The following is a 12,940-nucleotide window of genomic DNA, read 5'->3' as shown; positions in this document are numbered from 1 at the left end:
CCTTCCCAGCTCCATTCCCTTCTCTGGATGCGCTCCAGCCCCTCAAGCTCTTTCTAGAAGTAACAGGCCCAAAACTGAACCCGGGATTTGAGGCGCAGCCCCCCCAGCGCCGAGCGCAGGGGGACGATCCCGTCCCTGCTCCTGCGGCCACACCGCGGCTGATCCAAGCACGTTGCTGGGGGCCTCCTTGGCCACCTGTGCCACTGCTGGATCACGTTCAGCTGCCGTTGACCAGCATCCCCAGGACCTTTTCCACCAGGCAGCTTTCCAGCCGCTCTTCCCCAAGCCCGGAGCACTGCATGGGGTTGCTCTGACCCAAGTGTAGTTTCTGGCACTTGGTCTGACTGAACCCCATCCTGTTGGTCACAGCCCATGGATCCAGCCCGTCCCGACCCCTCTGCAGAACATCCCTATCCTCAAGCAGATCAATGCTCCCACCCAGCTTAGAGTCACCCGCAAACTGACTGAGGGTGTACTCGATTCCTTAATTCCAATCACGGATAACGATATCGGACAGAACTGGACCCAACGCCCCTCTCAGCCAGCACACGGTTCTCCTGGTTTATTCTCCGCTGCTTATAACCCCCACAGCCTCGTCCCCGTCCCTCGCCGCACTCCTCCTCGGGGCCCAGCGCCGCTGCAGCTGGCAGAGCAGCGCTGGCAGCAGCAAGTCCAGCAGAGCCAGACCCTCGCGGCTGCACCGCAGGCCGCTGCCAAGAGAGCGGTGCGTGAGTCCTGGCTCTGGACCCGAGCACCCCACCGCCACGGCTCCTCCCGGGGCTCACCTGCCATCCAGGACCAGCCAGCCCTGCTGCTGGAGCTCCTGCGCTTCCCCCGGCACCCCGAATACGGCCTCCAGGCTGAGCTGAGGGGAGAAGCGTCCCCAGCGCTGTGCGCTGCGGGTCGTTAGCGATGGCTGCTTCCACAATGGGCTCCCCCATGCCATGCTGGGTTCTGCCACGCGATGCTGAGCTCCCCCACGCGATGCTGGGCTCCCCCTAGGCGATGCTGAGTGCCCCCATGCAATTCTGGGCTCCCTGACACAACGCTGGGCTCCCCCACATACAGCTCCTCACCTCCTGCGTGATGCCCTCATCCGTGCGCAGTCCCAGGGCGAGCACCTCCTCCAGCCTGCAGGCACATGGATTGCTGGGAGGCAGTATGGAAGGGCAAGGGGCGCAGGGGGACCCCATACTCACTGCTCCAGTGGGCTCAGCACCACCCGCCTCCTGGTACCGTGCCCTCGGCTCTGCACCTCCCGCATCCAGGCATCGGGCTCCAGCGTCTGCACACGGGCTTCCCGGCTGCAGCTGCCCTCACCCCACGGCACGAACCGCCCGTGCGCCCCTGCGGTGGTGGCAGAGGGGGACAATGGAGTTCAGGGGGCACACGAGGCCGAAACACCCCACCATCACCCCAACTTACCCGGCCCCACACCGATGTACTGCTCAGCCCGCCAGTACGAGAGGTTGTGGGTGCTGAGGGCGCCCTGGGGGAAAGTGCTGCATGGGTGAAGGGAGCTGAGCCCGCTGGGGGGTGGGATGGCACAGGGAGGGCGCAGCACAGGGGGCACCTCACCTTCCTTGCAAAATTGGAGACCTCATAGTGCCGGAAGCCAGCAGCCACCAGCGTGTCACGGGCAGTGTGGTACATATCAGCCAGGAGGTCCTGAGCGGGTGTGGGCAGGGACCCCCCCTGGACCTGCGCTGCCAGCACCGTGCCCCGCTCCAGCGTCAGCTGGTACAGCGAGACATGGTCATCGCAGAGCCCCAGGGCCGCCTCCAGCCCCCGAGCCCAGGCGCTCCGGCTCTGTCCTGGCAGCCCAAAGAGGAGATCGATGGAGGTTCGGCCAGGGAAGAGCCTCCGCGCTGCCTCCACAGCCTCCCGTGCCTCTGCCGCCGTGTGCTCCCGGCCCAGCAGACGCAGCTCAGCATCATCCAGTGACTGCGGAAGGAGTGCGGTAGAAGGGGGGCACATGGGGGATGGATACAGGAAAAGCACCTCTCCACCTAGACATTGATGGATGGGATGGGATGGGATGGAAGCCCCTATCTACCTGGATGCTGATGGATGGGATGGGGGAGAAGCCCCTCTTACCTGGACGCCAATGGAGAGGCGATTGACACCAGCTGCCCTGAAGCCGGTGAGGCGCGGTGTGCTGGCAGAGCTGGGGTTGGCCTCCAGTGTCACCTCGGCATCGGCGGGCAGGTGGGCAGCCCCTGCCACGGCCTCCAGCACCGCCGCGATGGTGCCAGGGCTGGCCAGGCTGGGGGTGCCCCCGCCAAAGAAGACGGAGGTGATGCTGCAGGATGGGTGTCGAGGAGGCTCAGGCGGCTGCTGAAGGGTCCCGTCTGCCCCCCGAGCCTCTTCCCCACATACCCACCTCCGCACCCGGCTGAGGCGGAGCAGGGTCTGTGCCTCCCGCACCAGGCAGGCGCGCACGGCCGCCTCGTCCACCGCCGGCACCACGTACTTGTTGAAGTTGCAGTAGGAGCAGCGCTTGCGGCAGTAGGGCCACTGCGGGATGGAAGCGGGGCTGAACCCCCGGCACCCCGCTTTGGGGAGGGCGGGCAGCCCCATGCATGGCACCAGCGCTCCCCACCTGCCCCACGGGCACAGGGCGTGCGCCCCATGGGTGCCACCCTTCATGTGTAGCTGAGCATCCCCCCCAACATGGGCAGGGCAGGGGAGCCCCATGTGTGCCCCATTACGTGTGCAATCCCAGAGTCCCTGTGCACCCCATGTGTGCAATCCCAGGTTCTCCATGAACCCCACATGTGCCATTTTCAAGGTCCCCGTGCCCCCTATGTGTACACATCTGGGGGTCCCATGCTCCCCCAACACATGCAATTCCTGAGGTCCCCATGCACCCCCATGGGCAAACCCGCAGTTTCCATACTCTCCCCATGCGCAATCCTGGGGTGCCCATGCACCCCCCATGTGCAATCCCGGTGTCCCCATGCACGCCCTATGTGCAATCCCTGAGCTCCCCATGCACCCCCCATGTGCAAACCCGAGGTCCTCGTGTGCAATCCCTGAGCTCCCCGTGCACCCCCCGTGCCCAATCCCGGTGTTCCCGCTCACGTGCACGTAGAGGGCGGCGGGGCCGGGCTGTCCCGCCCCCGGTCCCGGTCCCGGCCCCGCGCCCCCCCCCGCCCGCGCCGCCGCCATCGCCGCCCGCCGCCCGCCCCGCGCCGCCATCGCCCGCGGCCCCGCCCCGACCCGGGCGGGACGATCGCACCGGGCAGCGGCCTCACCCGAGGGCCGTGTCCCGCCCCGGAGGCAGCGGCCTGCCCTGATATCCTGCTCCGAAGATGATGTCCTGCCCGAAAGATAACGATGTCCCACCCTGATGTCCTGCCCCAAAGGCGATGTCCTGTTCAAAAGACAATGTCCCGCCCCGATGTCCTGCCCTAAAGACAAGGTCCTATCCTGATGTCCAAAGACGATGTCCTAACCCGATGTCCTGCCCCAAAGACAGTCTCCTACCCTGATGTTCTGCCCCAAAGACAGTCTCCTACCCTGATGTTCTGCCCCAAAGACAATGTCCTGCCACAATGTCCTGCTCCAAAGATGATGTCCTGCCCTGATGCCAATGTCCTGCCCTAAAGACGATATCCTGCTCAAAAGACAATATCCTGCCCTAAAGACGATATCCTGCTCGAAGAACAATGTCCTGCCCCAAAGATGATGTCCTGCTCAGAAGACACTGTCCTGCCCCAAAGATGATGTCCTGCTCCAAGGCCAATGCCCTGCCCTGATGCCAACGTCCTGCTTTGATGTTCTCCCCAACACCAGTGTCCTGCCCTGATGCCAATGTCTTCCCCCAGTGCCAACGTCCTGCCCTGATGCCCCAAAGCCAATGCCCTGCTGATGTTGCTGCCACCCCGGGCACCCGATTCCGGCAAGGCTCAGGCACCCGGATCCTGCCCCCAGGATCTATTAATAGCCAGGAAGAAGTGAGAAACGCCTGTGACAACGACTGTGGCCTCAGATTCCTGTTTCGAGACCAGGAGTGGGCCGCGAGGACTGACCCATCGTGACGTAACCCTCCCTCGCTGGGAAGAGCCCCCAATGCCGGGGGGTTCCCAGCTGGCAGCGAGCGCTATAAGAGCAGAACCCTGGCGCGGGGCAGCACAGAAGCCCTGAGCCTGCCTGCACCCCCACAGCCCCGGAGGATATGATGCCAGCCATGAGGGTCCTTCCTTCCCCTCCTCCAGTGAGTATTTGCCGACGGCTGCACTGTTCTGGGGCGCCAGGGTGGCCAGGGGACACCTCAGGAGGTGTCCGGGCTGGCTGTACCCAAGGGAATCGGGTGGGGAAGGCACGGGAGAGCTCTGGAGCAGGAAAGCTCTGCTGGGACTGAGCCCCGTGGGTGGTGCAGGAGCGCCAGGGAGCAGCGATGGGGTGGCGGGGCTGTCCCCCCGTGTGCTGGCTGTGACACGGGCGTGCTGTGATTCTCCGCAGAGTGTCCGCCCATGCAGGCCAAGGCTGACTTCATCTTCCTATCGTACCAGCTATGCCCCAACTACGGTGAGTACACGGAGCGCTGTGCAAAGGGGGGTTATCCCACAGGAACCGGAGAAGCTCCACTCACTACAGGCTTGAACTGCACCTGGGATAGAGCTGTGGGAAGAGGAGGAAGGCAAAAAATCCTTCCCTAGATATCACACCTAGAGGTCCACCACAGCCCCGAGGTCACTGGCTGCTGTAATGGAGGTAATGGTTCTTCCTCCAGGAAGGAAAGTCTACAAAGGTCCTCAAACCCGTGCAGGGAGGAGACCCGCGTTTTACTTGCACACATCCCACTTGCTCCAGGGTGGGCAGAGGTGAAGGTGGTGAAACACGCCGACACCAGCCCCATGAGGAGTTTGGGAGCAGTGAAAGGACTTGCTGGAAAGACACCAGGGAAAGGGTCTGACATGAACCATCCCCTCTGTTTTTCTTCCAGAAAGCAGGCACGAACAGTGGGCTTGTTGCCCACTTTGTCTGCTTCCATGGGTAGAGCCCACAGCCCAGCTGGGAGACCCAGGACCAAGACCTCGCTGACGGACTCTCCATCTCTCTCGGTGTTGCCCCATTTCCCTCCCAACCACCGGAGGAAGTCCCAGTGCGGAGGTGGAGGCGCAGCCGCTAGCCCTGCTCGGGAAGGAAGCAGGAGGGGAGACGGCCGGGAGGTCTGCGAGGGTTGGGAGCAACGTTGTCTGCTTCCCAGCTGGGGGTGGTTCGCTTCTGCTGAGAAGGAAGAGGAGCTCTGCTCTCCCACCTCTCGGGGAAGTGCTTCATGGTTGGGAGGCACCAAATAACTCCCGTAAAACACTGTCCCGGGCACGCTCTGCTTCACTGCTGATGGGACAGGAGCTTTGGTATCCCTGCAAAATCTGTACTCTCTGTCTTGTCCAAACCTGAAAAATAAACGATCCCAACTCTATCTTGGAGAAGTTTCTTTGGGGGTCAGAAGGTGCAGGGGAGGTGTGGGAACAGTGTGAGCTTTTCCAGATCCTTCCCATGCCAAGTCTCATTCTCTAAATCTCCTGTCCCTTATTTCCCGTTCTTCAGGTGGGTCATCTCACCGGGCTGCATTCGTGATATGATTTCAGGAGCAGCAGCTGAGCAGGGAAGGCATTCACCCTGCCTTGGGAAGGCATTCAACCCCCTTGGGAAGCCAGGCCAGGCTGGGAGGAATTAAAAAGATCAGTAAAACACCTCCCAGCATCTGCCCAAGTCCTCTGAAACGGCTGCAGTCAAATTGCTCAGATAGATGCAAGATATTAAGGTCTTTCAGTAACTGGACAGAATTCCAGAAATAAGCATCCCTTCCTCCCCCCCACGGTATTTCTGTTGGCAAAGAAACAAACCCAGCTGGGAGAAAAAGGCTCTCTGTTTTATTAACTAAAAGTGCCACCAGCCTGACGGTGAGGAGGAGAAGGTCTCCGCGGCGCAGCCCGAGGCACAGGTGAGAAGCAGATGCAAAGCTGGCTGAAGCGGGGCTGATCCATCCCTGCCTGCACTCCACCTTCCCCAGCTCAGAGCTGAAGGTGCTTCTCCATCTGCTCCCTCAGCTTGTATTTCTGAATCTGGAAAAAAAGGCAGGGAGGAGGAGGAGGAGGAGGAGGAGGAGGAAGAGGGACTCTGAGAGGAGCCGAGGCAGGGGACGAGCACTCCTGCGCTGCCCCAGCCCCTCTCTTACCTTGCCCGAGACGGTGAGCGGGTACTGACTGACAAACACCACGTATCGCGGGATCTTGAAATGGGAGATCTGGGAAGAGAAAACCAACCTCTACACAACCTCTGGGAACAGCGCAGCCAGCCCAGCTGGGACTGCCAGGGCTGGACCCCTAGGTGCTCCGAATCCCTGGGATTTCATCCACAAGGCACCAGCAGGTGCTGGCTGTGCTGGTCTGGCAGGGAAGGAGCACTGGGAGACCCACCTTCCCTTTGCAGAACGCTTTAATCTCTTCCTCGGTGCAGTCCTGCCCAGCCCTCACGCGGATGCAGGCGCAGATCTCTTCTCCCATCCGTGGATCATTCACGCCGACCACCTGGATGGGACAGAGGGATGGTGTGACGCTGGGGACGTCCCACTCCTCCCACAGGGAATGTGTGCTGGGAAAACGGCACAAGCCCTGACCCACACTGTGGGATGCTGGAGTCGTGGGGCTGTATAAAGGCACCTTCAGCAGCCTGACCGTCCCACCAGTGCCTTCTACACAACATCGAGCCCTCCTGGAAGGACTTCCCAACCGTTTGGCAGAGGAAACGTGGCAGAGCAGGCTGGGAACCCAGACACCAGCACTTTCCTTTGGCTTTGCAAAGTCACCAGAGCGGGTGCTGAGTCAGAGCAGACAGGTGGCAGCTCGTCACCGGTGCAACACAGACCTGTCACCCTCTGCATGCCACTGCTTCCCCCAAAATATGGAGCAACAGCTTTCACAACCAACGGGGGCACTCGAGAGGCTGCCAAAGGAGCTTCGGGATCTCCAGATGGAACAGCAGGAGAGGGATGAAGTCGAATTAAAGGTTTATTTGAAACCCTTCTAATGGAAAATGTTAGTGGACCACGACCTGGGACACCAGGAGATGAGCTTCTGAAGCCTGAGCTCTCTCTGAAACCTCCTCACAGACTTTCACAAGACTCCTACTGTCAATCCACGCCTTGAACCAGCACCTTGAAATCCTAGAGACACGTCGATGCTTTCGAGTCCAGAGCAGTGACATAAAGCCCTAGAAACTACATAAACAGGGCTGGTTCACAACCCATCTGCACTGGGACCCTTCCAAGAGGAGCTGCTCGCCTGGCACAGGCCCAACGCTGACTCAATAACCCCTTTGTTTATGGGGAAACTTGTCTGGCACAGAACCTGGAGGAGAACAATCCCAGCAGACTGGGAGCAGCTGCTCAACACCACAAATCATTGCGAAGGGGTAAAACTGAGTCTCCCTCCTCACCTCCAGGGACTCGTTGGAGGAGTCTTCCTAGATTTAGGGGTTTAGTAGTTGATTGTCAGTAAAACCCACCCTTCCAGGCTGCTTGCCAAGTAGAATTTCAGAGGGAGCTATGAAAGGGGACAGGCGGTTTGAAGAATGACAGTCACTGCCTTGCAGGCATGAAGGTGGCACGCGAGGAGTTTGCCTGAACCCATATGCCCCACGCCAGGAACTCTGCCTGCCCCTTCTGGGCCACGAGCCTCTACCTCCCACTCAGAGGAGCTGCTGAGAACAGGGGAAGACAATCAGGTCCCAAGCAGCAGCCCCAGCAGCTTTGTGGCCAGGTTTCCCACCACAGGACCCAAACACTGCTTACCCATCTCAGCTCACCTGGACCTCCTTGACCTTGGGATGGGTGTGGAGAAACTGCTCGAGTTCTGCTGGGTAGATATTCTCTCCTCCCCGGATGATCATGTCCTTGCAACGACCAATAATTCTGCAGTAGCCGTGCTCATCCAGGCTCGCGAGGTCCCTGCAACGACACCGCACTCCTAGTCCTGTCCCCGACACTGCGGATGCTCCCACCCACCTGGATACCCTGCAGGCCAGCTCAGGGTATCCAGAGGGTGATGGCTGAGATGCCACCTGAACTCATGGAAGAGACCAGAGAGGTCCTGCTACAGCCAGACACTGCCGTCGGCACCGTCCACACAACAGGGCTCGAGGAAGGCGATTCCTGTGTCCCCCACAGCCCTTCCATCGCACCAGTGACCACCCGTGTCCAGGGGTACTCGGCACCGAGGGCTCTGTACCAAAAAGCTGTTCCAAAGTTTCACGGATGGATGTGACCAGGAGGAGCAGGGCTGTTTCCAGACTCACCCCGTCTTGTACCACCTCTCCGCAGTGACCACTTCACTCGTCTTACTGGGTTCGTTCCAGTAGCCCAGCATGACGCAGTAGCCGCGGATCTGAAGCTCCCCAGGAGTGTTCAGAGGCACAGGCTTCCCTGTTTCTGGATCCTCAATCTTCGCCTGCCGTTCGAGAGAAGAAGGGCTTAGGAGGGGATGTCTGAGCCAAACATGATGGGATGCCTTGACTCCAGCACCAGCGAGGGAGGATGGGCTGGAGCAGGCGAGGAGAGCCATGGTCACCTCTGTGTGGGGAAAGATGCATCCCACCGTCTCCGTCTTCCTGGCGATGCTGTCACTGGGGAACCCCATGAAGGTGACAGGACTGTTTTCTGTGGTCCCATAAGCAACCTGCAAACACAAGAGGAGAAACCTGCCTCAAGGGCAAAGAGGACTGCACAACTCCAGCCATGGGAATGACAAAGCACATGAGAGATCAGGTGGAAGGGGGATGTTCTCATAAGGCACTCGGGTCATCAGCAAGCATTCTGCTCTCCTGACCTGTGAACAGGGCTCTCCAGATACTCCTACCAGAGAGTCCTGAAGAGACAGGAGCTCAAGCAGCACCGCGCCTGCTTGCCATGGCCTCCTTTGCTTCCATCACAGTGCTCCAGATCCCCACCACCCCCACCTATCTGGGTGTCACGTGCTTTCAACATCCCAACTACTTTTCTGAGAGGACCCCAGGGTTCACTTCTCTTTTTTTTTAACCAATGTCTCCAAGCTCCTGTTCTGTTGACTCCCTACCATCTCTGCCCGATGCTCATCTTGCCTTGGTGCCCTTGCAGCACCACTCAGGGTGCTGAGGTCACCTTCTACAGCTCAGACCACACTGGACACCACTTTGGACAAACCCTGGAGCCAGCAGTGGGCTCCTGTGGGAGCGCACACGTCCCGCAGTGCGTCCGCTTGCTCCAGATCCCTCTGTGCAGACATCAGCTCCTGTAACCCTCCTAAGGGCATCACGAGGCTGCACAGCGCTTGGCACAGCTGCGCTTGCAGTCTGAAAGCCTCACAGCGGGACAAAAGCTTCTCGCTGCTAAACCTCCCTCACCACTAATCCCAAAGGCAGGCGCCGAGTCACCTCAGCAGAAGGTCACTTCTCCTCGGAGGAAAATTCCAGCTCTTGGTGCCCAGCTTGGTGCCCTGCCGAGACAGGAGCCGGGCAGGAGGTGCAAGCTTTGTGCTTCACCTCCAGCTCTTGGGAGCTCCGTTTCAGCAGCGGGACATGCCAGAACACTGCTCTGGTCTCTCTAACTCACTCAGCGCATCGTGTGTCAGCAGAATCCCACCCACTAAGGTCACCGGTGGCCGTTTGGCTGCCACTGCAGAAAACGTTTGCTCCTTTCTCCTCCACCTCTTCAGACTGACATGTAAGAAACATTTGATGCAGGAAGTAGCTACTACTGCAGAAGTGGAATATTCTGGCTTAAGCTAAAGTAGACTCAGTTTTCTAACTTCAACTAAACCTCTGACCCAGCTGCAGCAGGATCTGACCAGCTTCCTCCACCGTCAGCACCCCGACCTGGGCTGTGACTTTAGAGCAAATGCCTGAGCTCCAGCGCTGGCTGCAAGGGCCCATCTGCACGGTCAGAGCTTCTGCACGGTGCTCATCGAGCTCCGCACCGTGCCCAGAATGAATGAGGGGCTTTGCAAAGGGCTGTGATGAGGCATCCTGAAAAAAATATATATATATCCTGAACGAGCCGTGCATAACCCCGGTGGGAGCACATGGCGCTTTGTGCCGCCCGGGGCTGCCGGGCGATCTCGTGCCAGGCTGTCTGCCACAGCGGCTGGCACTCCGGTTTGACTACACCAGGGTCAGCAGGAATCTGAGATTTGCAGGAGCCTCCTCTTCGGCAGGAATCTGGAGGAGATCGTCCCCAGGATGCTGCCGGGACCATCTGGTGCAAACTGCTCTGCGAGGAGCCTGGCAGCCCACAGGCAGCGACTGTAAATAGGTTTCTCCTACCAGACACAACGACAGCTTCCGCGCCGGGGTGGGAACCTACAGTGGCGAATGCTCCGGCAGGATTTCTCTCCCACCCACTAATACGAATCCTGTGGCTGGGTCAAATGACTGACGAGACACAAAGATCTTAAGCACTTATTAAAACTCCCAGTGCCTTTGTTTTTGTGTTCCACTCTGCTGGATGGATTGCTACGTTGGTCCCAGGATCCCAGCCAAGCCCCGAGCCGACCCTTTCTGCCTCTCCGGGTTGCTCCAGCAGTTTAATTGGACAAGGCAGCAGGCAGCTCCTTGGAAGGACAATGCCGCGGCTCACCAAGCTCCTCCAGATGCCTGGCAGCGTGCCATGCACCCCAAACACCAGCTGTCCATGCCTTGGCCTGTGGCTTGTCCCCATAAACACCCTCACACCCTCAGTAACGGGCTGCCCGCCTCCACCTGGAGGGCAACGTGGGTCTGCACCTCCAGCCTTCTTCCTGCTGCCTTCACCTGCCTGCTCCGCACCGCTCTCTGCAGCCAGACACCAGGAGGTCACTCCTGACCTTCCCCAGGCAGCACTTCTCTCTTGGAATGCTGTTTTCCCTATCAGCGTGACCAAGGCAGTGGCTGGAACAAGCCCTCGTGCCAGCACTGCTGTCCTTCCCAACCCTCATCTGACACATAGAGCATCCTCCAATAGCTCCATCCTTCCAGCTGCAGCTCGTGACACACGAGATGAATGAAAAAACCCATATATCAATTTAAACTTGGAGATATCCACGCAGATTCATAGCTTTCAAGACCCAAAGGGACACCAAGCATCATCTCGCCTTGTCATCTAGGATAACTCAGTCCAGAAAACCTCACCCAATCATTTCTGCATCAGCTCCATAATTTCCACTGGAGAAGTATCCAGCGGCAAAGCAAAGCTTTGCAGAGTCCAGCTCAGCCCTTTGGCTTTGTGAGGGCCTAAAGAGCACAGAATATAATTGCCCGCAAAGCTTGTTTTCACCACGAGGACCAGAAGCACCCAGCACACGGCTCGGTCCTGCTGTCAGCAGTGACAAGGACAGCTCCGAAACAAACTGCTGCCCAACTTACCCCTACCGACAACAGATTCCTTCTTTGTGAATCCTAAGCTTCTGCCTGAACCGGGAATAAAAAGAATATCTTAGCAGAACGGTGTTTTTTAAAGCACATTTCAAAACCATTTCCTGCTCACGCTGTTTAAACACCGGCTGCTGCGGAACAGGCGAAGCAGCCTGGAGAAGGAAGCTTCTCAAATTAAAAATAAAGCAGAAACAATCAGACTCCAGTCTCTTCAGTAAACACCTGGGAGGCTGACCGAGCCGGTGAGGGACCACAGGGACTCTGAACACCCTGGGTTTTTCCCAAACATGCCTCTCATTCACTGTGTAACTCTGATCAAGTCACATCAGATCTCTGCTCCTCGTGTTTTCCCAGCTTCCACCAGCAATAAAAGCACCCCCATCCCTCCACTTCCAACTGAAAAGCTGTGATGGAAAGGCTGATTTCAGTACCACCAATACCTCGGGTGGGGTTATACTGGGTAGGACTGGACCAGAAAATCAGGGCTGCAGGAGGGCATACGAGGTCCTCGAAGGACACCTCCTTGGACACAAGTGATGCTCAGGGAGGATCTCCACACCCCTCATCGCCCCGTGTTGATGCCACGTTGGAGGATGATGGCAGGGCTGGAACTACCAAACTGAAGCCTACAGAAACTGAGCTCTGCTGGAGACAGTGTTGGCCTTGGAAGAAAGCAGCAAATTGACCGTGAAATAATAGGGGGTTTCAGACTTCAAAGAGGGCATAATGGACACCAGAAAGCAGACTGGCAACCCAAAGATGCGCTAAGGGACCTCTAAGAGGCCCTTTGAACCACTCTCAGTATAACAGGAAGGACGTGGAGCTGTTGGAGCTAATTCAGAAGAGACCACGGAGATGATCCCAGGGCTGGAGAACCTCCCGTATGAGGACAGGCTGAGAGAGTTGGGCTTGTTCAGCCCAAGAAAGAGAAGGCTCTGGAGAGACCTTAGAGCAGCTTCGAGTATGGAAAGGGGCTCCAGAAAAGCTGGGGAGGAGCTCTGGATCAGTGAGGGCAGCAATAGGATGAGGGGGAACAGTTTTCAGCTGAAAGAGGGGAGATTGAGATGAGATCTTAGGGAGAAATGTTCTGCTGTGCAGGTGGGGAGGCCCTGGCCCAGGTTGCCCAGAGCAGCGGTGGTGCCCCATCCCTGGAGGGGTTCCAGGCCAGGTTGGATGGGGCTCGGAGCCCCTGATCCAGTGGGAGGTGTCCCTGCCCGTGGCAGGGGTGTTGGACCAGATGACCTTCATAGTCTCTTCCAATGCAAACTATTCTATCATTCTATGAACACACTGGATGGATCTAATTATTCCTAAACCCGTGCCGAGAGCATTGTCTGTCTCGGGTATCTCCACCAAAATCAATCTCAGCTCTTCTCTTCAGAGCCAGCACCAAATCATTCTCTGAGCAATGCCCTTCTCTCACTCAGCTGCTCGGTATCACCATCACCTTGAATTTTGCTGATCTGTGAGGACACGTATCTCCTTGCTTTCGAGCTGTCCTGCTAACCTGAATTGTATCGGAATATTCCTGAACCTTCAGTTCAAC

At 58.3% G+C, this 12,940-nt stretch overlaps 2 protein-coding genes and 1 long non-coding RNA gene across 3 annotated transcripts in view; 1 reads left to right on the top strand and 2 right to left on the bottom strand.

Moving 5' to 3' along the window:
• Positions 1–45: 45 nt before the first annotated feature.
• RSAD1 (radical S-adenosyl methionine domain containing 1) lies at positions 46–3,201 on the bottom strand. Its single transcript, XM_054083649.1, has 10 exons — positions 3,198–3,201; positions 3,085–3,167; positions 2,384–2,517; positions 2,098–2,302; positions 1,579–1,944; positions 1,426–1,489; positions 1,200–1,347; positions 1,077–1,131; positions 786–889; positions 46–710 (listed from the first exon to the last, which is right to left on the bottom strand). The coding sequence occupies exons 1-10, from the start codon at positions 3,199–3,201 to the stop codon at positions 563–565; spliced, it is 1,311 nt and encodes a 436-aa protein (XP_053939624.1). The 3' UTR covers positions 46–562.
• Positions 3,202–3,277: 76 nt separating this feature from the next.
• Positions 3,278–5,887, top strand: LOC128853992 (uncharacterized). The gene is made up of 3 exons (XR_008452864.1): positions 3,278–4,219; positions 4,468–4,533; positions 4,952–5,887. It is a non-coding gene; the product is annotated as an uncharacterized LOC128853992 (long non-coding RNA).
• ACSF2 (acyl-CoA synthetase family member 2) overlaps positions 5,879–12,940 on the bottom strand; it is a 35,656-nt gene continuing 28,594 nt past the window's right edge. Inside the window, exons 11-16 of the mRNA XM_054083454.1 lie at positions 8,580–8,687; positions 8,308–8,459; positions 7,819–7,960; positions 6,432–6,542; positions 6,191–6,259; positions 5,879–6,077 (exon numbers count right to left, since the gene is read on the bottom strand). Coding sequence (XP_053939429.1) covers positions 6,027–6,077; positions 6,191–6,259; positions 6,432–6,542; positions 7,819–7,960; positions 8,308–8,459; positions 8,580–8,687 — 633 coding nt within the window. The 3' untranslated portion in view covers positions 5,879–6,026. The remainder of the gene's footprint in view (positions 6,078–6,190; positions 6,260–6,431; positions 6,543–7,818; positions 7,961–8,307; positions 8,460–8,579; positions 8,688–12,940) is intronic.

Source organism: Cuculus canorus, chromosome 18 (assembly GCF_017976375.1).
Source record: "Cuculus canorus isolate bCucCan1 chromosome 18, bCucCan1.pri, whole genome shotgun sequence".
Taxonomy (NCBI): Eukaryota; Metazoa; Chordata; class Aves; order Cuculiformes; family Cuculidae; genus Cuculus; species Cuculus canorus.
The sequence above is the reverse complement of the archived record's forward strand: the minus strand, read 5'-3'. Positions and strand labels throughout refer to the sequence as shown.

Excerpts from the sequence above, each read along its gene's own strand:
- RSAD1 (XM_054083649.1), bottom strand. Across the intron at positions 1,490-1,578 it reads TCTCCAATTTTGCAAGGAAG|GGCGCCCTCAGCACCCACAA; the intron begins GTGAGGTGCCCC and ends ACTTTCCCCCAG. Across the intron at positions 1,348-1,425 it reads GTACATCGGTGTGGGGCCGG|GGGCGCACGGGCGGTTCGTG; the intron begins GTAAGTTGGGGT and ends CCACCACCGCAG.